The 27,704-nt window shown below is 44.8% G+C and overlaps 1 protein-coding gene across 2 annotated transcripts in view; it reads right to left on the reverse strand.

The window, feature by feature from the left end:
• DCUN1D4 (defective in cullin neddylation 1 domain containing 4) overlaps nucleotides 1-27,704 on the reverse strand; it is a 253,334-nt gene that overhangs the window by 29,085 nt on the left and 196,545 nt on the right. For both annotated transcript variants that reach the window (XM_082266394.1, XM_082266393.1), the window contains exon 8: nucleotides 22,640-22,748. In XM_082266394.1, the coding sequence (XP_082122520.1) occupies nucleotides 22,640-22,748 (109 nt within the window). The remainder of the gene's footprint in view (nucleotides 1-22,639; nucleotides 22,749-27,704) is intronic.

Consider the following 27,704-nt stretch of genomic DNA (forward strand, 5'->3'; position numbering starts at 1 on the left):
CATATCTGGAAAAGACACCCCTTCCTGAGAAGAGGGTCTCATAAGTGTGGATAACCGGAATCTCTGAGGATTAGGGGACCAGAAGAAGGAAGAAAAAACACGATTTAACTGGGTAAAAAAAAGACTTCAGAATCCAAGACTGGCAATGATGAAGAAGATGAATAATTTTAGGCATTATTTTCATTTTTATTAAGTTCACCCGACCCAGTAGCGAAAGTGGCAAACGTTCCCAGGATTTCAATTGTCGCTTAGTATCTTGTACCACTGGGGCCAAGTTCAATGGAACATAATCCGAGGGCAGTCTAGATACCCAAACTCCCAAATATTTAAATTCATCCACCTATTGAAGCGGGAGATCCAGGGCAGCAGATGTCCTTGCCTCCGAATCAACAGATAGTAAGAGGGATTTGGACCAACTAATCCGTAATCCAGTAAATGTGGAGTATGTATTAAGAATCTGCAATGCTCCCTGCAGTGAAGGCCCAGCATCACCCAGAAACAGCAACATATCATTGGCGTATAATGCCACCCTCTCCTCCAACCAACCCACACGATGTCCATGAATGTGTAGGGACGTACAGAGTGTCTCTGGCATTGGCTCGATCGCCAGGGCAAAAAGAGGCTGGGAGAGAAGACAACCCTGTCGCGTACCCCGATACAAGGAGAAAGGGAGGGAAAGGCCACCACCCAGGCTAATGGAGGCAGTCGGGTTCTTATAAAGTTATTTTCAGCCATTCAATAAACTGTAGGGAAAACCAGATCCTCCTAAGAGTTTCCCACAGGTAGGGCCATTCTACCGTATCAAAGGCCTTCTCTGTATCTAAAGAGGCCACAACCCTAGATCCTTGATTGATATGGAGAGCATGCAGATTAGTAAATAACCTACGAAGATTTATGTCCGTGGACTTATTTGGCATAAATCCCGTTTGATCTGGGTCTATCACAGAGGGGAGTATACGCTGGAGCCTCCTAGCAAGGATTTTGTTAAAATGTTTACATCGTTATTTAACAGGGCAATTGGTCTATAAGACGCACATAAATCCAGGTCCTTAGAAGGTTTAAATATTAACACTATATGGGCATGTCTCATCGAATCTGGGAGTTGGCCCTCTCGCAGGAAATGGGAGAATAAAGAGGCTAGAATAGGTGACATAAAGCTTGAATGAGCTCTGTACAAATCAATAGGAAGGCCGTCTGGCCCAGGTGCCTTACCTAGTGGAAAGGAGCCAATTACCCCCGCCACTTCCTTAGCCGTGAAGGGGGCCACCAACCTCAACCGCTCTGCATCTGATAACCACCCCAATGCCACCTGATCTAAAATGGGAGAGATAGAAAGTGGGGAAAAGTCTGTATCTAGTTGTGAAGAATATAGATCGCTGTAGTACTCTCGGAAGGTCTTTAAGATCCCCTCCCGAGTTTGAACAATATCCCCAGATGGTAATCTAATTTTAGAAAAAGTAGTCGAAAGATGTTTATGTTGCGCCAGCAGTGTCAATAAACGTCAGTTTTTATCCCCTATGTTCAAAAAAAGTTTGCTTCGATTGAAGTTGTGCCAGTCGAGTCTGCTCTGCTAGATGTAATTTTAAATCTCATTGAGATACCTGTAATTTAGAAAAATTGATATTGCTCGGATCCGCACTGTATAAATCATAGTACTGTGACACCAGATTCCCTAAGGGATCGGGTCTCATATTCCATATCCAGTCTAAGGGCCGCAATACCAGCAACATACTGGCCCCTTGTAAAAGCCTTAAACGTATCCCAGACTATTCCCAGGGTAGAGGAGTCACTATTTATCTCCAAGAATCACCTGCATCACCCAAAAACAGCAACATATCATTGGCGTATAATGCCACCCTCTCGTCCAATCAACCCACACAATATCCATGAATGTGTAGGGACGTACAGAGAGTCTCTGGCATTGGCTCGATCGCCAGGGCAAAAAGAGCCTAGGAGAGAAGACAACCCTGTCGCATACCCCGATACAAGGAGAAAGGGAGGGAAAGGCCACCACCCAGGCAAATAGAGGCAGTCGGGTTCTTATAAAGTATTTTTAGCCATTCAATAAACTGTAGGGAAAACCAGATCCTCCTAAGAGTTTCCCACAGGTAGGGCCATTCTACCGTATCAAAGGCCTTCTCTGTATCTAAAGAGGCCACCACCCTAGATCCTTGATTAATATGGAGAGCATGCAGATTTGTAAATAACCTATGAAGATTTATGTCCGTGGACTTATTTGGCATAAATACCGTTTGATCCGGGTCTATCACAGAGGGGAGTATACGCTGGAGCCTCCTAGCAAGGATTTTGTTAAAATGTTTACATCGTTATTTAACAGGGCAATTGTCTATAAGAAGCACATAAATCCAGGTCCTTAGAAGGTTTGAATATTAACACTATATGGGCATGTCTCATCGAATCTGGGAGTTGGCCCTCTCGCAGGCAATGGGAGAATAAAGAGGCTAGAATAGGTGACAAAAAGCTTGAATGAGCTCTGTAGAAATCAATAGGAAGGCCGTCTGGCCCTGGTGCCTTACCTAGTGGAAAGGAGCCAATTACCCCCGCCACTTCCTTAGCCGTGAAGGGGGCCACCAACCTCAACCGCTCCCCCATGTTCAAAAAAAATTTGCTTCGATTGAAGTTGTGCCAGTCAAATCTGCTCTGCTAGATGTAAATTTAAATCTCATTGAGATACCTGTAATTTAGAAAAATTGATAATCGCTCGGATCCGCAATGTATAAATCATAGTACTGTGACACCAGATTACCTAAGGGATCGGGTCTCAGATTACATATCCAGTCTAAGGGCCGCAATACCAGCAACATACTGGCCCCTTGTAAAAGCCTTAAACGTATCCCAGACTATTCCCAGGGTAGAGGAGTCCCTATTTATATCCAAGAACTCTGTCAGCCGTGGGGGAAGCAAATCCACAAGAGCCGGGTGAGTCACCCAATGAGGACTCAGTTGGAAGAACTTGGAGAGGAATTACAGGCGACAGAGGATCTTTCCCAAAGTTGGGATAGTGTGCCTGATGCAGTTTATAAAAGGATCAGTGTTTTGGGGTCTGTCCTGAGTGAGCATCAGACATTTGATTACATATTGCTTGAATCATCCTTCTGGATTAAACGGTTTCTTTAAAAACTTCAAGCACTGGAAAATGTATCATTAGAACTTCAGCAAACAAAGGAGCTGTGTAAGAAAAGTGATGATTTCTCAGTTCAGGCTGAAAGTCTGGTGAAGAAGGCAAGTAATATAAAGCTTGGAGAAAAAAGCAAACACCACCTAGTGGAGAAAACTAAGGCTGTTGATGAAAACGTGAAGCAAATTAATAAGTGCCTTTCTGAGAATATTACCAAAATGGAACTGGTGAAAGACAGGAGGCAGAAGTTTGATCGTGATCTTGAGATACATTCAAAGAGGAGTTCAGATAAAGAAAAGGAACTAGGTGACCTTGAACGGTCAAATAGTTCAGCAGATATGCAATTCAACCAAATCAAGGAAATACTAAAGGAGCTACAAGGGAAAAGTAATGCAATAGCAGAAAGTGCATTGAAGAAGCCTGTAATAGACTGTGTTGTTGCAGTGCCATGCTTCTTCACTGATGCAGAGAGGAGGTCTATAATGGATGTCACACAGATCGCTGGGCTCAACTGTCTACGGCTAATTAATGAAACTACTGCAGTGACCCTTGCAGATGGAATCTATAAACAAGATCTACCCGCACCAGAAGAAAAGCCAAGGATTGTGGTTTTTGTGGACCTGGGACATTCTGCATATCAAGTCTCTGTGTGTGCATTTAACAAAGGAAAACTGAAAGTACTAGCTACTGCCTTTGACCCATATGTTGGTGGAAGGAAAGTTGATGGTGTTCGGGTTGGCTACTTCTGTGAAGAATTTGGCAAGAAATATAAACTAGATATCAAATCAAATATTAGGCCTTTACTGCGACTCGCTCAGGAGGGCGAAAAGCTTAAGAAGTTGATGAGTGCAAATGATTCAGATCTGCCTCTAAATATTAAATGTTTTATGAATGATATTGATGTCTCTGGAAAAATTAACAGGGGTCACTTTGAAGAAATGTGTGACAGCATGTCGCAAATGGAAGGCCCTCTGCACAGCATCTTAGAGCCAGCCAGGCTCAAGAAAGATCATTCCCTTTTACAACAAAGAGTAAATGATTGTGTACAGCTGTATGGAGAGGCAACTCAAGTCACAGAGAGACGTCAAGATATCCCTGTCCAAATTAGGAGACTTCTTAAGAATACATGCGGACTCTCTAGGAGTCCTTCAAACCTTAAAAGAAACAGTAGTGGGAGTAGTCAGCGTGGATAAAGACAACACAGATCCACTAGAAAAAGTACAGACATTACTTGGAACAAAGCTAAGTGAAGCAGAGGTTTTCAAAGTTTTGTGGAAATCATTTATTGATTGCAGAGAAAGGTGGCTCAAGACTGTTGGAAGACATTAAAGTTAAGACTAGCACAATTGAGTTGCCTATTGATCACTATCCTCCATGGCGGATAGGACAGACGGTTATGCAGGACAAACTTGAGAAGGAGCTAAATGATGCCAAAAATGCAGTTGAAGAATGTGTATATGAGATGAGGGACAAGCTGTGTGGCATTTATGAGAAATCTGTCAATGAAGATGACGGAAACCGTTTCATCCTGAAGCTTGAAGATACAGAGAATTGGCTATATGAAGATGGAGAGGATCAGCCAAAACAAGTGTAAATAGACAAGCTAACGGACTTAAAGAAAGTGCCAACCCGACAAGCATTTCAACAAAGGTTAGCAGTTGTTAATGAACTGGGGAGGGAAATTACTTCATATCAGCATGAAAGACAGTGGCTGATGGAAAAAGCAAAGCAGATTGCTCAGAAGGATGTATCTCTGGCAGCTGAAGCAGACAAAGAATCGAATGGACTGAACATTACTTTGGAAGATACTAGGAGGCTTATCAGTGAGAGTCAAGAGCAGTGCCTGGCAACCTGTGTCCCAACCCTAGGGTTGAAACAAGAGGGGGGGGGGGTATGTGACAGGAAAATCTGTGGATGTTGTCACAGACGGGAGATACATTTCTGCTTTGGTTAGACAATTCACCAATTACTATAGGGTGTCGGCTGCAGAGGTAGCCAGAAAGGTGTTAGGACATTGAAAAGGCTTCAGCTATTCAGAATGAGGCAATTAAGGCCTCTATAAGTTATCCAGGGGATGACTGCTGATTGCTGCCTCCTGAAGTGATGTGCGCTGAGGAGAGCAGTCAGGTGAAGACTTCTCAAGGTGAGGTCATGGACTTTTTCTGTGTGAAGAAAAACAAATGGACATTTTTCTGTGTGAAGAGAAAATAAATGGACTATTGATTGACTGCTGAAGGGTCAGCAGTGTCTGCCCAGCAGTAGGTTGGGACATACTCCCTAGGTAGGTTCCTGTGTGTGAAGGTAGATGCCCAAAGTGGCCAGGGTTTATTTTATTTTAGGTTTGTTTTTAAATAATGCTGTTTTTGATGCTTGCACTTGTGTGAAGAAAATTGCAAGAATAAACCATAGACTGTTGTTTTCAACTACTCCTCGGTTATCTCTCTGTGTAACCAACCCCCCCTCAAGGGGTCATCCTCTCTCGCTACCGAGCTAATCCCTCACAATATATATATATACACATACATACATACTTTAACTTATTTATAGTTATTTATTACATTATAATTTATGATTTTGTGTTTCAAACTTTATCCTGCCCGAGATGTTATAAAGAAGAACGCACAGTAAAAAAATAAATCATATGTAAAATAGTTGGTTTGGGCTGCTCATTCTTAAGAATTACATGCAAAATAATGGTACCGCTTTCAGCACCTAAAATTGGAAAGAATCATACCGCCAGGGAGGTTAAGAATTGTTGACTTGCAAAGGCCTGGGAGGTGCTCCCTGTGATCACGGGCCAGCGGGAATTCGATGAGCCCTTTCAACAATATAGACTGCTGAAAACAAAGTTAAGTTCAAAACTGATTTAAATAGGGATTCCGCAAAGCTAGTAGGGAACATACCTTCAGACCCCTCAGGCAAACCCACCACCCTTATGTTATTGTGACGGAGACGGTCATCAGTGTCTTCTGACCTCGCCATTAAAAGTTTAACTGTATGCTGTAAACTGGATACCTCACGGGTGGTAACCGCTGTGGAGTCCTCCACCGCAGATATACGAGACTCAACCGAGTCTCGTATAAACGTATCCAGATCTTGTCAGATAAGGCCGCACTCCATACCCAAAGTATCCATATGGTTCATCAAAGTGGTCTTACTTGCCTCAATTGCCGTTAGGATGGTGGAGATGGATGCAGCCTTAATCATGGGCTCCATCGTAGTATCTGCAGACTGTGGAAGCTGTGCAGACTGTGGAGGTGTCTCCTTAGTGGGATCGGTGGGAGCCTTAGCTATAACCTTGTCCATGACCTTATCCATGTCTGTGTCCATCAACCACTGAATGTCTGTCCCGTGTGCTCTGTCTATAGTATCCTGCTCGTTGATCGGGGATATGTCATCCCAGACCGACTTCCCCAGTGTTTGAGGGGCGGTTGCTTCCTTCCAGATCGGCCTTTTGCCGGCATAGGTAAAGGGAGGGGAACCGCTCAGGTCTCAATTCTCACACTTGGGTTCACAACTTAAATGCGTTGGAAGTGTCACCGGTAACAATGGCAGACCCACATCAGGCTCAAGGCCTGGAAATATTGCTACACTAAGAAGCAGAATGGAATAGAGGTCCCTGAAACAGCAGGTCTGTAGAGGTCTGAGTGTAGAGGTGGACCAGAGGACAGGAGTCTGCTGCTGGAGTCTGTTTAATGCGGAGACCGTTGAATGCATAGACGAGGGGGTGCTGTGGCTGCACAGAGAGGTGCAGGATTTGTAGGAGTTCTGTCCTCCTCTCTGCTGCTGACTGTTGAGATGGGGTGGGGGGGGCAGCAAAGACGAGCCTCTCTGTGGCTGAATGGTAACCACAGGATCTGGCGGAGGAGTTCTGTCCTTTCTCCTGCTGTCTGCTGGGACAAGGTGGGAGCAGAGATGAGGGAGGTGCAGCAGCTGAAGGAGAGGTGCAAGGGCCACATGAAATGGCCTGGAGTTCCTGATTCGGCCCGTGGGCCTTGTGTTTGACACACGTGATGTAGAGTATGTGCGTGTCAGATTCTTCTGGGCCAGTTTGGTGCAAGGAGTTTCTTCTTGCGCTATTTTGTGGAGAAGGCTAGGCAGAATTTGTACTGTAGGGAAGGCATAGATTAGCTTCAACTGAGACCATGGATTTATTAAAGCATCTGATGCCAGTGCTAGAGGCGGCTGGCCCTAGCAATAAACAGGTAACTTGTTGTTTAATTTGGAGGTCAGGATATCCACATCCAGGGTCCTTCATCTCTAACAGATCAAGTTGAAGATGGATAAATGATAAATGACACGTTCACCTTTCAGGCGATGACAGCTGAGGTAATTCGCCTTCAGTTGTCCACTCCTGGGATGTGGACAACAGAGATCATTGGACACTGCTTCTCTGTCCATTAGATAATCTGGCTGGCTTCCTTCAAGACTGCATGCCTCCTGATGCTCTCTTGGCAATTGATGTAGGCCACAGGCATTGTCTGGTTGCACCCTGATTGGGTGTCCCAGCAGAAAGATGGTCCAGTGGTAAAAACCATCCTTATCGCTCACAGCTCCAGGATGGACAGACAGGTCACACATGTGGAAGAATTTGGATGATCTTGGCAAAGTGTTTTAGAGCTGTCTGCCTTTAATCTCAAGCCTAACCACATAACAATAATGGGAGGTATACAAGAACCAGGACTACAAGATCAGCATAACTCTTATATAAAACGAATTCAAAACAAGACAGCTACTTTAGAGCAACAACATTTTTAAATCTTTACTGAAATTGAATAATTGAAAATGATACAAAATTTAAAAAAATATATACACCGTATATGAACACCTCTCTTTGCTGTTCTCTACATTCTACATGTTAAGCTAGCTATAGACGGTTCGAATCTCACTCAGTTCAGCAGGGGCCAGCTGAGATTCAGACCATGTATGGGAAGGCTGATTGTACCAAAGTTGATAGTTTGATTGACTTGGGTAAAATCCGCTTGTCGGATTTTTTTCATGCCATTATTGTCAACAGCTATAGCCGGTAGCAACAATTACTGAGGTTCTTCTGGCCGGAACGGCTCCCACCGTCGGGAGAATGCAATATCTCCGTGGAGGGATTCCCCCATCAACACGGACTGTGTTGATGGGGGAATCTAGCAATTTTCTTTCCTGCAACTCGTCGTTGCAGGAAAGAAAATAGCTCTGTCTATAGCCGGCTTTAGTGGATATTGTTTTTAACCACTTGCCTACTACAGGGCAGTTAAACCCCCCTCCTGCCCAGGCCACTTTTCAGCTTTCAGTGCTGTTGCACTTTGAATGACAATTGCGTGGTCATGCAACACTGTACCCAAATAAAATTTTTATCATTTTTTCAAACAAACATAGCTTTCTTTTGGTGGTATTTAACCACTCCTGGGGTTTTTGTTTTTGCTGAACAAAAAAACCCTGAAAATTTGAAAAAAAAAACAAAAACAAAAAAAAAAAATACAGTTTTTATAGTTTGTTATAAAATTTTGCAAACCGGTAATTTTTCTCCTTCATTGATGTGCGCTGATGAGGCAGCACTGATGGGCCCTGATAGGCTGCACTGATGGGCACTGATAGGCTGCACTGAGAGGCTCCTGTTGGGCACTGATAGGCGACACTGATGGGCACTGATAAGGCGGCACTGATAAGGCAGCACTGATAGGTGGCACTGTTTGGCAATGATGGGCGGCACTGAAGGGCACTAGAAGGTGGCACTGAAGGGCACTAATAGGCAGCACTCATGGGCACTGATTGGCACTAATAGGTGGCGCTGATGGGCAATGATAGGCACTGGTAAGGGACACATGATGGAGCACTGATAGGTGGCACTGGTGAGCACTGATAGGTGAAACTGGTAGGTGGTTCTGGTGGGCTTTCATGGAATCGCCGACCACAGAGCGAGCCGGGAGCGCGCAGGCCGCTCATTGCCGAGAGGACGTCATTGTACGCCCTCCCAGCAATTTGGGTCTGTGCTGTAGCCGTCACATCACGGATCGGGTGAACAGATTATTGGGTGGGGCTGGGGAAGACCCAGCTGTCATGGTACACGTGGGTACCAATGACATAGGCAGAGGAAGATGGAGAGTCCTAAACGATTTCAGGGACTTAGGAGCTAAGTTGAGGAGTAGGACCTACCTGTACCTCGAGCCACACCAGAGAGGCAGCGGGAGATTAGGGAAGTTAACAAGTGGCTGAGGAGCTGGTGTAGCAAGGAGGGTTTCGGGTTCCTGGAGAACTGGGCCGACTTCTCAGTCGGCCACCGGCTCTTTGGTAGGGACGGATTGCACCTAAATAGGGAGGGTGCAGCCGTACTGGGTAAGAGGATGGCCACAAAGTTAGAGGGGCTTTTAAACTAGGTGACGGGGGGGAGGGTACAGATGTAGAATTAGCCAGTGGAAAGCAAGATTCAGAGGGCAGAAATGGGGGCATTAGCGGTAGGGTGTGCAGAGCTCCTAAACCCAGGGTGGGTATGGGGAAAAATCAAGAGAGCAGCCTAAAAACATCAAATGAGGATATATGTAACCGATCAAAATTAAGAGGTTTGTATACCAATGCCAGAAGCCTGGCCAACAAGATGGGAGAGCTGGAGCTGCTGATGTTTGAGGAGGACTTAGATTTTGTGGGGATAACTGAGACTTGGTTTGACAGCTCCCATGACTGGATGGCGACCATTCAGGGGTATTCCCTTTATCGCAGGGATAGAGAAGGTAAAAAAGGGGGAGGAGTATGTCTGTATATTAAGAACAGTATACAGGTAAATATGAGGGATGATATTAATAATGGAGCTATGGATGAGGCAGAATCCCTATGGGTAGAGCTTCAAAGGGAGGGCATGGTGGGGAAGGTAATATTGGGCGTATGCTATAGGCCCCCCAACAAGAGGGTGGAGGGTGAGGCGGACCTCATGTTACAGATAGGATTGGCAGCAAGGATGGGAAATGTCATTATAATGGGGGACTTTAATTATCCAGATATAGACTGGGCAGAAGGAACCACGCACTCAGCCAAGGCTAGGCAGTTCCTAAATGTTTTGCAGGACAATTTCATGGGTCAGATGGTGAATGCACCGACAAGAAACAATGCGATACTTGACCTACTGATTACCAACAATACAGACCTGCTCACGGATATAGAAATACGGGACAACTTAGGAAACAGTGACCATAGGTCAATTAGTTTCAGTATTAATTACAGTAATAGGAAACACAAGGGTAATATATAGGACACTGAATTTCAAAAGAGCCAATTTCCCTAAACTGCGCTCGCTGCTAGAAAATATCAAATGGGATAGAACCCTGGGAACAAAGAACACGGAGGAAAAATGGGAGTGCTTCAAGAGCATACTTAACAAGGGGATTGGCCAGTGCATTCCAAAGGGAAATAAATTTAAAAGAGCAAAACGAAACCCTGGGTGGCTAAACTCCAACATAAAAATGTATATTAGTGCTAAAGAAAAGGACTTCAAAAAATACAAGACTGAGGGGTCATTGGCAGCATTTAAGCATTACAAAGAGTGTAATAAGAAATGTAAAGATGAAATCAGGGCGTCTAAAATAGAACACGAGAGACATATAGCGGAGGAGAGTAAAAAGAACCCCAAGAAGTTCTTTAAGTATATAAACAGTTGGATGGGGGGGTTTGACCTGTTGTCATTGTTTGGGAGTGTTGCCCTGCGTGGCATTGTGTGGTCTGTTTTTTTTGTGCAAAACTTTAATAAACACAAATTTTCAAAAAAAGTATATAAACAGTAAGAAAGCGAGGCCAGAACACATTGGCCCCATAAAAGATGACAAAGGAAATATGGCCACTGAGGACAAAGAAAAGGCGGAAGTGTTAAATAATTTCTTCTCTTCAGTCTTCACAAAAGAATCGGGGGGCTACACGAACCTAGCTTGTAAGGCCGAACTAAATAAACCAACTCAGGAAGTGCCACCATGGCTAACAGAAGATAGACTTTGAGCTAAACTAGAGAAACTTAACATAAATAAATCCCCGGGACCGGATGGCTTGCACCCGAGGGTTCTTAAAGAGCTCAGCCAGGTGATTGCCAGACCGTTATTCTTGGTCTTTAAGGATAGTTTACAGACGGGTATGGTGCCAGCTGATTGGAAAAAAGCCAACGTGGTACCAATATTTAAAAAGGGGCCGAGATGTATCCCGGGTAACTATAGGCCGGTCAGCCTAACTTCAGTAGTCTGCAAAATTTTGGAGGGGATGTTAAGGGACCACATACAAGACTTTAGTAATGAAAACGGTATTATAAGTAGTAATCAGCATGGACTCATGAAAAATCGTTCTTGCCAAACCAATCTATTAACCTTCTACGATGAAGTGAGCTGCCACCTAGAAAGGGAAAGCCTGTGGATGTGGTGTATCTGGACTTTGCAAAGGCCTTTGACACCGTTCCCCACAAACGCTTACTGTACAAACTAAGGAAGGTAGGTATGGACCATAAGGTGAGTACCTGGATAGAGAACTGGCTCCAGGGGAGAGTCCAGAGGGTGGTGATTAATGGGGAGTACTCGGATTGGGCGGGTGTGGAAAGTGGGGTCCCCCAGGGTTCTGTCCTGGGACCAATCCTGTTTAATTTATTCATAAATGATCTAGAGGAGGGGATATCGAGTACAATCTCAGTATTTGCAGATGATACTAAACTAGGCTTGCCAATATCGTCTATGCAGGATGTGGAAACCTTGCAAGCGGACCTGAACAAAATAACGGGGTGGGCAACTACATGGCAGATGAGGTTTAATGTTGAAAAATGTAAAGTAATGCACCTGGGGGCCAGAAACCAGAAAGCAAGCTACTCACTAGGGGGGAAACCTCTGGGTGAGTCTAGGATGGAAAGGGACTTGAGGGTACTGGTAGACAACAGGCTTGGCAGTGGCATGCAATGCCAAGCCACTGCAAGCAAAGCCAACAGAATACTGTGATGTATAAAAAAGGGGATTCACTCCAGAAATAAAGAGATTATTCTCCCACTCTACAAGACTCTGGTCCGGACACATCTGGAGTATGATGTCCAGTTCTGGGCACCGGTCCTCAGGAAGGATGTGCTGGAACTGGAGAAAGTCCAGAGAAGGGCAACAAAAATAATTGGGGGAATGGAGGACATCAGCTATGAGGAAAGGCTACAATCACTGAACTTATTCTCTCTGGAGAAGAGACGATTGAGGGGGGATATGATATCAATGTACAAATACTGTACTGGCGACCCTAGCATAAGGAACAAACTATTCAGAGAAAGGAGATAGAATAAGACACGTGGCCACTCACTAAAACTAGAGGAAAGGCGGTTTAACCTTAAAGTGCGTAAGGGGTTCTTCACTGTAAGAGCGGTAAGGATGTGGAATTCTCTTCCACAAGCAGTCGTATCAGCAGGGAGCATTGATAGTTTCAAAAACTATTAGATGGGCACCTTAGAGACCACAACATACAGGGGTATACAATGTACGGTTAAAAGCAAACACACACACACATCATAGGTTGAACTGGATGGACTGATGTCTTTTGTCAACCTCACTAACTATGTAACTATGTCATTCGGCTATAGCGCGGACATCAAGTAGTTAATTGTGTAATTAAAAGTTTGACAGCTCTAACACCTACATGCACCGTGTGCTTTTATCAAGCTGGAGAGGGAGTCTGGATTTTTTTGAGCCCTGGACAGTGATGGCTGTATTAAAGCGGTTACCGTGTTTATCGATGTATAACATGCACTTTTTCTCCTTAAAAATCGGGTGCAAATAGTGTGTGTGCGTGTTATACGCCGATATTTGCATTTGGCAGCCTCAGAGGGGAAGGGCGCCGTCAGATTACACAGTGTGAGGATCTCCTATTTACTCATCAGCCTCTGTAATACGAAGGCCTGTCTCCTGGACCGCCATTGGACCAGTGTTCTGTCCATCATAGGAGCTGGGAGGCGGGACTTCGTATTAAAGAGGTCTCCCAGCAAACGGGAGATCCCCGCTCTGTGTAATCTGACGCGAAGCTGCAGATAGGCACGGATCAGGCTGCAACAGGGAGGCTGCAGATGGGCATGGTTCAGGCTGCATTCAGGCTGCAATGGGGAGGCTGCAGATGGGCACGGATCAAGCTGCAATGGGGAGGCTGCAGATGGGCACAGATCAGGCTGCATTAATGGGCAATAAAGGGTCCAGGCTATGTCTGTCATGGTCATGGACCTGCAGAGGTCTTCAGGGTCATAGGGATAACCAGGGCCCTGTACATCCCCCTTCATGCAATCTTAACACATTGCACAAATTTCTGAGGTGAGCGCCTATACAGGGCCCAGTGCCCAAAGCAGCATTACAGGCCGTCCTCAACAGGGTGGGATCCGAGTACGGTTCACAAGGTTTTATTAATCCAGATACATGGGTTCCAGTGGCAGAACTACCAGGGCTGCAGCAGTCGCATTTGGGACTGGACCCTGGAGTTCCACTACTGTGTGGGGCTAGGGTGTCGCCACCGCCGCTGCTTCTAGGCAATGATCGGGGCAATATGTCCGGGACATAGTTGTACACTGTGGGCTCCTCCCGCTGCTAATTGCCTGAGTGAGCACTCACTGCTGCTGGCACAGCCCTCCGCCCATTCCTCCTAGCAGAGTGGAGGGTGGAGGAGAAAGTCGGCTGATGGGTCAGTAGAGTGAAGGGGGGAGGAGATCTCCCCTGCGTGAGCCAATGTGAAAACAGAGTCCCCATGTCGGGAAAACTGCATTGTGAAGCCAGGCTGAGAGCGCTGAGCAAGGAGGGGGATAAACTGACACTGACCTCACCATCCCTCTGACACTGATTCCATCCCCCCCACTATCCCTCTGCCACTGATCCCATCCCTCCACTACCATCCCATCCCCCCTCACCATCCCTCTGCCACTGATTCCATTCCACTACCACCATCCCATCCTCCCCTGATCCCATCTGTAAAGAACGCTGGTATCCCGAATACACATTCTTTCAGACACTCCCGAACCAGCTAGGGACTTTGACTATAGCCCTTTTCACCTGGAGCGCTGTGTTGATCGTTCCCGAAACCCTAGCGAGCATAGAAGAAGAATACCGCAACACAGCAACCGCAGATCCAAACATCATTTGAAACTAGATGAAGGGTACAACAGGAACTTCTATTGAACAGACTCACACGCAATATATACCACACCAGGTCAGGTGAGCCTGATTACATTAACATATGCAAATTAAATTGTATACAGAAACATAATTAACCTGAGCTAATTACCTAGCAATCTGGACAGAAACAATAGGTGAATGTGAATCCAGACCTAGACAATGTTATAATTAACATGCTAATTAACTCAGCACTGCAACAAGGCTAAAACAAGAATAAACACAGAACACTTTATTAAACAGACAACAGCAGAAGACCCCAGTAGCAGACTGTACGTCTCCTACATTGAAGTACTTGGAATCCACATCTAAGCAATGCTTTCATTATTCAGAAGTCACAGACTTCATGACAACGGTCTACAATAGTTTATGCGGCAAAGATCATACAATGTTCTATATCATTAATAGATCATAGATTTCTTGAGGGATATTGTGGATAAATATTACTGTCCCATTTGAAGTAATCAAAACCATATTTTCAGTGTTCATTAGGTAGTTGTCCTTCCTTTTCTTGGTCACCCTGTGCCCCTAATAGACACAGGGCAACTTACACATATGAGGGGCCTAGGGAGCTGAGAGGGATTTCTCAACCTCTCTAAGGTAAGCTGGGTTCCACGGGCCCCCAACCAAAGTGACTTATATTACACCATCCTTCAGCCACCATCCCATCCCCCTCACCACCCCTCTGCCACTGATCCCATCCCTCCCTCCACCATCCATCTGCCACTGATCCCATCCCTCTACTACCATCCCACCCCCCCATCATCCCTCTGCACCTGATCCCATTCCCCTCACCATCCCTCTGTCCCTGATCCCATCCCTCCCACCATCCCTCTGCCACTGATCCCATCCCTCTACTACCATTCCATCCCCCACACCATCCCTCAGCCACTGATCCCTTCCCTCCACCTTCCCACCCCCCTCACCATCCTTCTGCCCCTGAACCTATCCCTCCACCACCATCCTATTCCTCTGCCACCATCCCATCCCTCCATCCCCCCAACCATCTATCTGCCCCTGATCCCATCCCTCCATCACCACCTCACCCCCCCCCACTATCCCTCTGCCTTCATCCCATCCCTCCACCCCCCCACAATCCCTCTGCCACTGATCCCATCCCTCCATCACCATTCCTCTGCCACCATCCCATTTCTCCATCCTATCCCCCCACCATCCCTCTGCCCTGATCCCATTTCTCCATCCCCCCACCATCCCTCTGCCCCTGATTCCATCAGCCCCACCATCCCTCTGCCCCTGATTCCAACCCCCCCACCATCCCTCGGCCCCTGATCCCATCCCCCCACCATCCCATCTCTTCATTCCATCCCCCCACCCACCATCCCTCTGCCCCTGATCCCATTCTCCCCCACTATCCCTCTGCTACTGATCCCATCCCTTTACCACCATCCCTCTGCCCGATTCCATCCCTCCACCATCCCTCAGCCACTGATCCCATCCCTTCATCCCATCCCCACCACTATCCCTCTGCCACTGATCCCATTCCCCCCCACCATCCCCCTGATCCTATCCCCCCACCATCTCCCTGTCCCTGATCCCATCCCCCACCACCATCCTATCCCCCCCACCATTCCTCTGCCCCTGATCCCATCCGTCAAACCTTACCCCCCACCATCCCTCTGCCACTGATCCTAACCCCCCCCCACAATCACTCTGCCACTGAACCCATCCCCCACCATCCCTCTGCCACTGATCCCATCCCATTCCCCCCACACCCTCTCTCCCCCTGATCCCAAACCTCCACCACCATCCCATCCCTCTATCCCTTCGCCCCCCACCATCACTCTGCCACTGATTCCATCACATCCCCCTCACCATCCCTCTGCCCCTGATCCAATCCCCCCACCATCTCTGCCAGTAATCCCATCCCACCACACTACCATCCCTCTGCCACTGATCCCATCCCTCCACCCCCCCACCATACCTCTGCCACTGATCCCATCCCTCCAGCATTCCTTTGCAACCGATCCTATCACTCCATCTCATCCCCCCACCATCCCTCTGCCGGTTTCCATCCCTCCACCACCATCCCATCCCCCCATCATCCCTCTGCCCTGATCCCATCCCCCTGCCACTGATTCCATCCCTCCCACCATCGCTCTGCCACTGATCCCAACTCCCTCCACCACCATCTCATCTCCCCCCACTATCCCTCTGCCACTGATTCCATCCCTCCATCTCATCCCCCCACCATTTCTCTGCCCCTGATCCCATACCTCCACCACCTTCCCATCCCCCCCACCATCTCCATGATCCCATCCCTCCATGCCATCCCCCCCGCCACTGGTCCCATCCCTCCACCACCATTATCCCACTCCCCCCACCATCCCATCCCCCCATCATCCCTCTGCCACTGATCCCATCCCTCTGCCACTGATCTAATCCCCCACCGCCATTCCTCTGCCACTGATCCTATCCTTCCACCACCATTCCTCTGCCATTGATCCCACCCCCTTCCCCACCCACCACTATCCCTCTGCCACTGATCCCCCCACTGCCACTGATTCCATTCCCCTGCCACTGATCCCATCCTCCCCACAACCACTACTGCAACTGATCCCCAGGCGGGCACTCAGTACCTGCAGAGTGCCCCCTTATATCCTCCTGTTTTAGTACCTCCAGACTACCCCCTTATATCTTCCAGAGTGCTCCCTTACATCCTCCAAATTGCCTGCTTGTAATAGTATGGTCAGTAGCAGAACTACCAGGGTCTTAAAGGTCGCACTTGCGACTGGACCCTGGCATTCCACCACCATGTGGGGGCCTCAAGAAAGCAAGAGGGTACCTGCTGCAAAACATGAAAGGGCCCCGGGATGGGGTTGGGCCTTCATGGTTTCTTGCATCGGGACCCTTAAGATTGTAGTTATGCCTCAGATGGCGTCTATTGTTATTTTGGAAGACAGTAAACAGTTGATTGAAGAATCCAAAGAGAAAATAATAAACTAGGTAAGTGAAGAGTAATTTCTCTGTAAAAAACAGTTGATTGAAGAATACAAAAGAGAAAATAATAAACTAGGTAAATGAAGAGTAATTTCTCTGTAAAAAACAGTTGATTGAAGAATCCAAAAGAGAAAATAATAAACTAGGTAAATGAAGAGTAATTTTTCTGTAAAGAAAAGGTCCATCAGCCAGGTCACTAGCAAAAAATGAACGACTCACAAAACAGGGATTATAGGAGAGACACCGATTGGGCATATCCTTAAAAGCTTGCCAGTGTCCGATCACCTGAAGGTATCAACCTATAACCCAGGGCCTATGATAATTCAGCTGGCTTCCTGTACTGTATGGGTGGTAGTAGGAAAAAGACATGCATCCTTCTGGGACAGCAAAAAACTGTGGCATGCTATTAGTAAGAAGGGTCTTACTGAGATGGAGGTTTTTTTTTTTTTTTTAACCAGTGTCCAAACCCTCATGTAGGCAGCAGTACAACCCACTCTCTCTCTCCTTCAGTGAACAAGAATGAAAATGTATTTGTGTGTTTAACAAATCTCTCTTTACTGTACACTACAAACCCATTCTCAGTATCTTCATAATAGTTACATTATTAGTGTCCGCCCTATGGCAGATCTGGAAGAAGACTTGCAGAAGATGTCAGCAGCCACGGACAGAGTAATGAGGGGGGGGTGCAGACCTTGAAGTGCAGGAGAACACACTAGAAGGTAAGTGTGTCATCATGGGCAAGCATGCTGTTCATGCTTGCACATTACAGTAAGAGCTGCAGGGATCCACAAAGGATTTAGCTCTGCTTTATATCTGCAGTTATCAGCTTGATATTGAGTACTATTTAAATTGAATTCTGAGTTGTGGTTTTACTGTCGACACCCCCCCCCCCCCCCAGCCGATCACTAGGAATTTTAATATTACAACCTAATATGGCTGTAAACATGTCGCCGCCTTAGTGGTTTGCTTCACAGCTGCAGCGTTTTTAACTTGGGCTGAAGAGTGACAAGCAGCACCGCCTGTTAAACTCGCCCATTGGGATCAATGGAGCACACTGCAACTGCTAGCTAAAAGCTTGGTTTGTAGTTGTGGAGCAATCCAGCAATTTCCCAAGTTCAATACCGGGCACTATCATCCCCCTTCCTGCCCAGGCCAATTTTCAGCTTTCAGTGCTGTCACACTTTGAATGACATTTGCACAGTCATGCAATGTATGTACTGTAAGGGTAACCCCAAAACTCATGGGTTTCAGTAACATTTTGACTGTTGAAGCCAGATTGAAAATTCTATTTATTAGACAAACATGTAGGTAAACATGTTTGGAGAGCAATTCAGTTACATACATTCTGTTGGCTTAATAAACATTGCTCTAACTTCCTAAGGACTTGTATTACAATTTACATATTCTGAAGAGGGTGGCACCTATCTATCTGAAGTTTCTTTGAAGTCACATCTTGATTGAAATGCGGAATAGTTGTTCACAAAAGCTTGTTACTTCCAGTAAACAACTGGACAGGTCTTCAAAAGCCTAGATAGCAATCTAACAACAGGAGGTATAAATGGCTTTTGAAGACAACAGCTGTTATACAATATACATCTAATATATCTGCTTAATCATAAATACATGTTTGATAAATAAAATGGCTGTTCCCTTTTCCCCATCAATATCCATATGTAATTTATATAATTTGTTTCACACAAATACAGCTTTCTTTTGGTGGTATTCAAATTACCAAAAGGGTTTTTTTTATTTTTTGCTAAATAAATGAAAAATGACCCAAAATTTTGAAAAAAAAATTTATAACATTTTGCAAATCAGTAATCTTTTTTTATAAATTTAGGACAAAACGTATACTGTTACATTTCTTTGGTAAAAAAACAAAAACAAATCATTGTATATTATTTAGTCTATAGGGAAGTTATAGTTATAGAGTCCACAAACTATATATATATATATATATATATATATATATATATATATATATATATATATATATACACATATACATACATACATACACACACACATACATATACACACACTATATATAGTATCTACTCTACTATATAGTATCTACTCTGCTACTAGTACCATCTACTATACAGTGCCTTGCGAAAGTATTCGGCCCCCTTGAACTTTTCAAACTTTTGCCACATTTCAGGCTTCAAACATAAAGATATAAAACTGTAATTTTTTGTGAAGAATCAACAACAAGTGGGACACAATCATAAAGTGGAACGAAATTTATTGGATATTTTAAACTTTAACAAATAAAAAACTGAAAAAATGGGCGTGCAAAATTATTCAGCCCCTTTACTTTCAGTGCAGCAAACTCTCTCCAGAAGTTCAGTGAGGATCTCTGAATGATCCAATGTTGACCAAAATGACTAATGATGAAAAATAGAATCGACCTGTGTGTAATCAAGTCTCCGTATAAATGTACCTGCACTGTGATAGTCTCAGAGGTCCGTTTAAAGCGCAGAGAGCATCATGAAGAACAAGGAACACACCAGGCAGGTCCGAGATACTGTTGTGGAGAAGTTTAAAGCCGGATTTGGATACAAAAAGATTTCCCAAGCTTTAAACATCCCAAGGAGCACTGTGCAAGCGATAATATTAAAATGGAAGGAGTATCAGACCACTGCAAATCTACCAAGACCTGGCCGTCCCTCTAAACTTTCAGCTCGTACAAAGAGAAGACTGATCAGAGATGCAGCCAAGAGGCCCATGATCACTCTGAATAAACTGCAGAGATCTACAGCTGAGGTGGGAGACTCTGTCCATAGGACAACAATCAGTCGTATACTGCACAAATCTGGCCTTTATGGAAGAGTGGTAAGAAGAAAGCCATTTCTTAAAGATATCCATAAAAAGTGTCGTTTAAAGTTTGCCACAAGCCACCTGGAAGACACACCAAACATGTGGAAGAAGGTGCTCTGGTCAGATGAAACCAAAATCAAACTTTTTGGCAACAATGCAAAACGTTATGTTTGGCGTAAAAGCAACACAGCTCATCACCCTGAACACACCATCCCCACTGTCAAACATGGTGTTGGCAGCATCATGGTTTGGGCCTGCTTTTCTTCAGCAGGGACAGGGAAGATGGTTAAAATTGATGGGAAGATGGATGGAGCCAAATACAGGACCATTCTGGAAGAAAACCTGATGGAGTCTGCAAAAGACCTGAGACTGGGACGGAGATTTGTCTTCCAACAAGACAATGATCCAAAACATAAAGCAAAATCTACAATGGAATGGTTCAAAAATAAACATATCCATGTGTTAGAATGGCCAAGTCAAAGTCCAGACCTGATTCCAATCGAGAATCTGTGGAAAGAACTGAAAACTGCTGTTCACAAACGCTCTCCATCCAACCTCACTGAGCTCGAGCTGTTTTGCAAAGAGGAATGGGCAAAAATTTCAGTCTCTCGATGTGCAAAACTGATAGAGACATACCCCAAGCGACTTACAGCTGTAATCGCTGCAAAAGGTGGTGCTACAAAGTATTAATTTAAGGGGGCTGAGTAATTTTGCACGCTCCAATTTTTCAGTTTTTTATTTGTTAAAAGAGTTTTAAATATCCAATAAATGTTGTTCCACTTCATGATTGTGTCCCACTTGTTCTTGATTCTTCACAAAAAATTACAGTTTTATATCTTTATGTTTGAAGCCTGAAATGTGGCAAAAGGTCGAAAAAGTTCAAGGGGGCCGAATACTTTTGCAAAGCACTGTACATATCTGAAAATCAATCAATCAATCCTGATGTACTGGCAGCCTATCTCATTTCTTAAAGAGGTTGTAAACCTCAGAATTTTTTTTTTTTTTTTGAAAGTACACCTGAAAGACAAACACATAATGAGCTTGTATGCATCGCATACTAGCTCATTATGATATACTTACCTTAGAACGAAGCCCTGAAGCGCCGACCGCTCACCTCTCCCATGGGTGACATGTTCTGTCACCCTTCTTCCGGGTTCGCGGCATCCGGCCATCTGATTGGCTGGACCCGCGATTACGTCACTCCCGCGCATGCGCGCGGGAGCCGACGGTCACGGCACGGGGCTCTGAAGGAACGGCACCAGCGGCCGTTCCTTCAGAGCGCATGCGCCAGTGATGTCACTGGCTGCATTTAAGGTAAATATCTCCTAAACGGTACATGTTTAGGAGATATTTACAGTACCTATAGGTAAGCCTCATCATAGGCTTACCTATAGGTACAACTTGCAGAGGAGGGTTTACTTCCTCTTTAAAGAGTTACTAAACCCACAACAGTAAAATCAGTCAGTATATGCAGTAAAGCATGCTCGTTAAACTCACTGTAGAACCTAAGGGGTTAATCTTCCGCATTGTGTAAATAGGCTGTTTGATCCTGTCTTATCGGATCCTCCTCTATTTCCACTGTCTCCTAAACATCTCCTGATAAGACTGAGGCTTATAAGTCACTCTGCACAAGCAAAGGATTGGTGTGTATTGCTAGAGTGTTTTTTTTTCTGGGGAGGGTACATGTGATCAGCACTTTCCAGATAGAGTATCAGGGGCCCTGCAGTGAATATCACTGTTATAAGCAACCATTTTTCTGAATGAAATCTATTAATTCAGTGCTTACTATTGTGATTAGTGGTGATTGACCACAGCTAATCACATGATACAGATGGGCTGTGATTGATCCTGTCTTTACCATGTGATCACTATGACCATTTTACAAAGATCAACACAATAGTACACAATGAATGTCATGAATGGAAGCCATCTATTGGTCACAGTGATCATATGGTACTGGCAGCAGCACAGTGTGCGAGGCACGTTCTGGGGAGGACTTCATACGAAATCCACCCAGAATGACTAATGTCCCGCCCGGCCATAATTTTACTATAGACTGGGTAGAAAGGTGGTAAAATTGCAGTTCAGCAAAATAAAAAAATAAAAACTATAAGAAAACAAAAACGGTGTCAGGAGGCAGTAGTAGAGCCCCCTGCACACCTGCCCAGCCACTCCTATACAGCCCTTTGAAAAGCAATCCATCACAGACCAGGCATTACAGCCTGAGAAAGATTTATGTATAAAAGAGATGGGCTTATCATTCCTTACAACATAAGCACCAGTGCACTTTAGGATTTATTACCACAAACTAATATAAATGTATCACCAAACATTTAGTATTTGATAATTTACAGCAGACTTTCTTTTCCTTCACGTTAAAACATGTCCATAGTGCATCGATACTGAAAAAGATTCTTTTTAAGTCCATGTCAAACTAGAAAATGGCAGTGATAATTTCCATTACCAATGCATATCTGTGTGCTTTATGCACAATACCAAAGAAACAATGCCAGGTAATTTCTGAGTAAGAAGACATCTAGTGATGTTAGAAATAAAATATTTTCAGTTATTGGCAGTAAATCTTACCTACCCGTGCAAAGTCAAAAGCATATCTATAAATAAGTTTAAAATTTGTTGGCTCATTTAATAGGGATCTCAAGTAATCCAGAGTGTTTCTAAGTTTCTCAGTGGTATCACATCTAAAAAAAACAAAGACAAAACAGTAAATTGAAGCTGCTATAATGTTAAATTATGTACTTTGCATTAATCAATAGCAGATATCAGCGTTTCCAAATCACAAAATTATTGTGGCTAAAAGCTACCACTTGTCATGTCATAAATTAAAAAAAACTGACCTCTTATGAGATATATAAAGCCTAGGCAAAAATCACAAACCGTCTATTAACTAAAATCTTCTGGGCATTTTATATAATTAGAAACAACAGGGTATCTTTTTAGTCAGCTGGAGACCCTGCCAGTAATTTAAAATTATCAGCACATCAAAGAAAAGACTGTATATGTATATGTAACACTTTTTCTAAATACAACAGATTATTACCTCATAAGTATTAAAGATTTAAAAATGTATTTGTATTCATGGTCTGTAATGTGTGTACAAGGGGCAGGTATTTTCACATCTACAGTATCTCACAAATGTAAGTACACCCCTCGCATTTTTGTAAATATTTTATTATATTTTTTCACGTGACAACACAGAAGAAATGACACTTTGCTACAATGTAAAGTAGTGTACAGCTTTTATATCAGCATAAATTTGCTGTCCCCTCAAAATAACTCAACACAGTCATTACCACTTAAAGCGGAAATTCCACTCAAAAGTGGAACTTCCGCTTTAAGTGGTCCTGACCCCCTGACATGCCAATTGTCATTTTTTTTTTGGTGGGGGGTACCTAGTTTTGACAGATACCCACTTCCACTTACGCTTGGGCCGCCTAGGCGGCTCGGGTGGAAGTTCTCCTCTCCCCCTCCCTCCCTGCAATCTTCTGGGACACATCACAGGTCCCAGAAGATTGCCTGGCCAGTCGAGACGCACAGCGCGGCTTGCGCATGCGCAGTGCGCACCCGGCTGTGAGGCCACACTAGAGATGCCTGCACCACGGGGAGAAGGCGGAGAGAAGCGAGGCTCCCCCGGCTGCATCGCTTGACCGTGGGACAGGCGAGTATGTGTTTATTAAAAGTCAGCAGCTACACTTTTTGTAGCTGCTCACTTTTAATAGACACAAAAGCCAGTGGAACACTGCTTTAAAGCGGAGTTCCGGCCTGAAAAAAATTTTTTTAGATAGAAATACCCCCGGGACAGTAAGGGCTGGTGCATTTCAGCAATGATAGCCTCTGAACTGTCCCCTGGTTCACTTACTTTTTAGAAGAAATACTTACCTTGAAAATTTCTTGTCCATCTCAGGTGTGGGCAGCTGAAGCCAGGGCGTCCTCTTTGGTCCGTCATCCCTGCACAGTTTCTTGGCATGCCCAGAAGCTGTTTAGCAGGGAATGAAGTGCCTGCGCTGGAACTGACGAGCGGGGCTGGTGCAGGCGCATTGATTCCTGGGAGTGGTGATGTTCAGCTCCCAGGAGTCAATGCAAGCAGGAAGTGACGGTGGCGACCGTGTCCGCAGAGGGAAGAAGAGGAAGTTAAGGTAAGTATACTCTCTTTAAAAACAAGGTAAGTGAATAATAAAAAAAAAAATTAATTATCCAATTGTTTTACAGGTAATTTTGAGCAAGCGGACAGTGAAAAAAGTATTTTCAGGGTGGAGCTTTAAGGACCAGGCCTATTTCTGACACATGTTGTTTACAAGTTAAAATCAGTGTTTTTAGCTAGAAAATTACTTAGAACCCCCAAATATTCTATATATTTTTTTTTTTTTAACAAAGACTCTGGAGAATATAATGACGCTTTAAAAAATTTTAAACGGTTACCAGTTTAGTTACAGCGTAGGTCTTTTTTTAGAATTATTGCTCTCGCTCTGGCGATCGTGGCTATACCTCACCGTGTGGTTTGAACATTGTTTTAATTTTCGGTCGCAACTTACGTATGCATTTCCTTTCATGCGCGAGCTCACGGCGATGGGGGGCACTTTAAATTTTTTTTGTTGCTATTTAGTTTCATTTTTTTTTTTTAGCACAGTTTAACCACTTTAAGACCGGTAGGATTTACCCCCTTTAATGACCAGGCCACTTTTTCAACTTTGCACTTCGTGAATTTAGCTGACAATTGTACGGTCGTGCGATGCTGTACCCAAACAAAATTTACGTCCTTTTTTCCCCACAAATAGAGCTTTCTTTTGGTGGTATTTGATTACCTGTGCGTTTTTTTTTTTTTGTGCTATTACACAAAAAAAGAGCGACAATTCTGAAACAAAAAACAATATTTTTCACATTCTGCTAAATGACATTAAAAAAAAAATAATAATTTAAAAATCAAAATTTTTTAACATTTTAGGCCAATTTCTTTTCTGCTACAAAAAAAAAATCGCAATAAGAGTATTGTAATTGGTTTGCTCAAAATTTAGTCTACTTACTACCGGAAAGATTTATGTAATTTTTATTTATTTATTTTTACTAGTAATGGTGGCGATCTGCGATTTTTTGCCAGACTGCGACATTGTGTCGGACAGATTGGACCTCTAACTGACATTTTTGACACTTTTGGGGGGACCAGTGACTACTACAGTAATCAGTGCTAAAAATATGCACTGTTACTGTAATAATGACACTGGCAGGGAAGGGGTTAACATTGTGGGTGATGATCAAGGGGAGTGATTCTAAATGTGGGGGGGGGAGCGTGGCTTCTGAAATGACCACAGAGACAAGTGATCCTATATAGAAGGATCACATGGGCTCTATGATTATTCCAGGGAGAAGAACGGTCAGCTGTGTTTACAACAGCTGATCGTTCTTCTCTCTTAGCGGGGAACGATCACGGGTGTCCGGCGGCAATCGGAGCCGCCTGCCCGCTGCATCTGCTTCCCCGCTGACGCTCGCCCCCTGGTTGCCTCCAAGCAACCGACGTAGACCTACGTCTGTTTGCCTGGGAGAGCCACACTGCCGCAGTAAATAGGCAGAGTGTGGTTGGCAACCGGTTTGAACAAAAAAATAAAAAATCTGATCACTTTTATTGCTGTCACAAGGAATCCCTTGGGACAGTAATAGGCAGTGACAAGGTACTCTTTATGGAGGGATCGGAGGTCTAAAAGACCCCAGACCCCTTGAAAGATTGTATTAACGTGCCTTATTATATTTCATAATATATTTCAGCTTATGCCCACTTATCAATGGAATGTGCTCCCTTGCAATTACATAGTAATGAGCCAGACTAACACTCATTCATACACCCTGGACATCAGACAGCTGTATTTTGCATATAGATGACAAGACGTTGACATGTTAAACACCTTTCCATTCATTCATTTGGACACTTGACAGTTGGATATTTTGCATATAGACGGCAAGACGTTACATGTCAAACACCTTTTCATTCATTCATTTGGACACTTGACAAAGTTAAGTCTGCGCATAGAGATTACTGACACCACCTAAACACATTTGACAATTGCTTACACTAACACATGACAGCTGAACACAGACGGAGCGGCTCTCCCACAAACACAATCTCCAAACACACGACACCCCACACTTACAGAGATGTATAGGGAAAACAAAAGTGTTTCATGTATTGTTTCTGTGAGATATGTTCTATTGTTAAATTGACTCATAAATTGTAACCAGTTTAAAGCAGTTTTTGCCGCTCAAAACTTCCCTTAAATATGAGCGAAACTTGCAATAAAATCAGATGTGTCTACACCTTGCTTAAGTGCGCTGTGTCCTCGCATCTCCCGGCTGGAGAGAGGGAATTCACTATCCAGGGGGGTTAGCAACTGAAGGGCCGTATATCATCTTGTAAATTGCCTCCTGACGAGATTTGAGCTAACACCCCTCCACTGCACTTCAAAGTATTCAAAATGCTGAAATCTGTGTTTTTGAATACAGACAGTTTTTTTAAATTCTGCGCCGTTAGCCGCCGAGTAAACCGGATGTGGCATCATGACCCCGATTCCGGGTTACTACATCGGAGACCCAAATCCAGCTTTGTTCGGGACTCTCGAACTGGTTTCTCGGGTCTCCGGTGGGACGGCAGGGAGAGCCAGGCAGAGGTACAGAAGGCGGCGGAAGGGGTGGGGGGATCGTCCCCTCCCGCTCGCTGGGATAACGGCCAAGCGGCTCCCGAACCGCATCGGCTGTTATCTTCTGAAAGCCGACCACCAGCTCTAAACAACGGTACCGGGTTGATTCCTGTGGGCATCATCCTGGTACAGCCACTTACCGTAACCTACAGGTACGTCGATTCACAGGAAGTGGTTAATGTCTAAACCGCTGGCAACAAAAGTTAGTACACTAAGTGAAAATATCCAAATTGGGCCCAATTAGCCATTTTCCCTCCCCACTTGTCATGTGACTCGTTAGTGTTACTAGGTCTTAGGTGTGAATGGGGCAGCAGGTGTGTTAAATGTGGTGTTCTCACTCTCACACTGGTCACTGCAAGTTCAACATGGTACCTCATGGCAAAGAACTCTCTGAGGATCTGAAAAAAAGAATTATTGCTCTACATAAAGATGGCCTAGGCCAGGCATGTCCAACCTGCGGCCCGGAACCGTAGGCAATGCAGCCCACTGCCCCCTGACAATTTTTATTTTTTTGCTGGGGAGGAAGAAAGTCGAGTCGGGGGCACAGCCACAGCGGCTTCCAACTAACTGTAGGCAGAAGCTGCCTCGGAAGGGAGGGGGAAGACTGCCGGATTAAAAGCAGATTGGGGATCTCCTGCTTACCCAGCGGCCGCTGTCATACGAAGCCCCGCTTCCTGGACCAGCTCCTATGATAGACAGCACATTGGTGTCTACCGTCATAGAAGCCGGTCCAGGAGACATAACTTCTTATGACAGCGGTCGCTGGGTAAGCGGGAGATCCCCGCTCTGTAATCCAGCGGCTCTCCTCTCTTCATTGCAGACTGCATTGGATGTGCACACACTGGTGAGGCTACATTGGATGGACACTGATCAGGCTACATTGGATGGGCATGCACTTGTGAGGCTGCATTGGGTGGGCACTGATCAGGCTGCATTGGATGGGCACTGATCAGG

This window comes from Pelophylax lessonae (genome assembly GCF_965119305.1).
Source record: "Pelophylax lessonae genome assembly, chromosome: 1".
Lineage (NCBI taxonomy): Eukaryota > Metazoa > Chordata > Amphibia > Anura > Ranidae > Pelophylax > Pelophylax lessonae.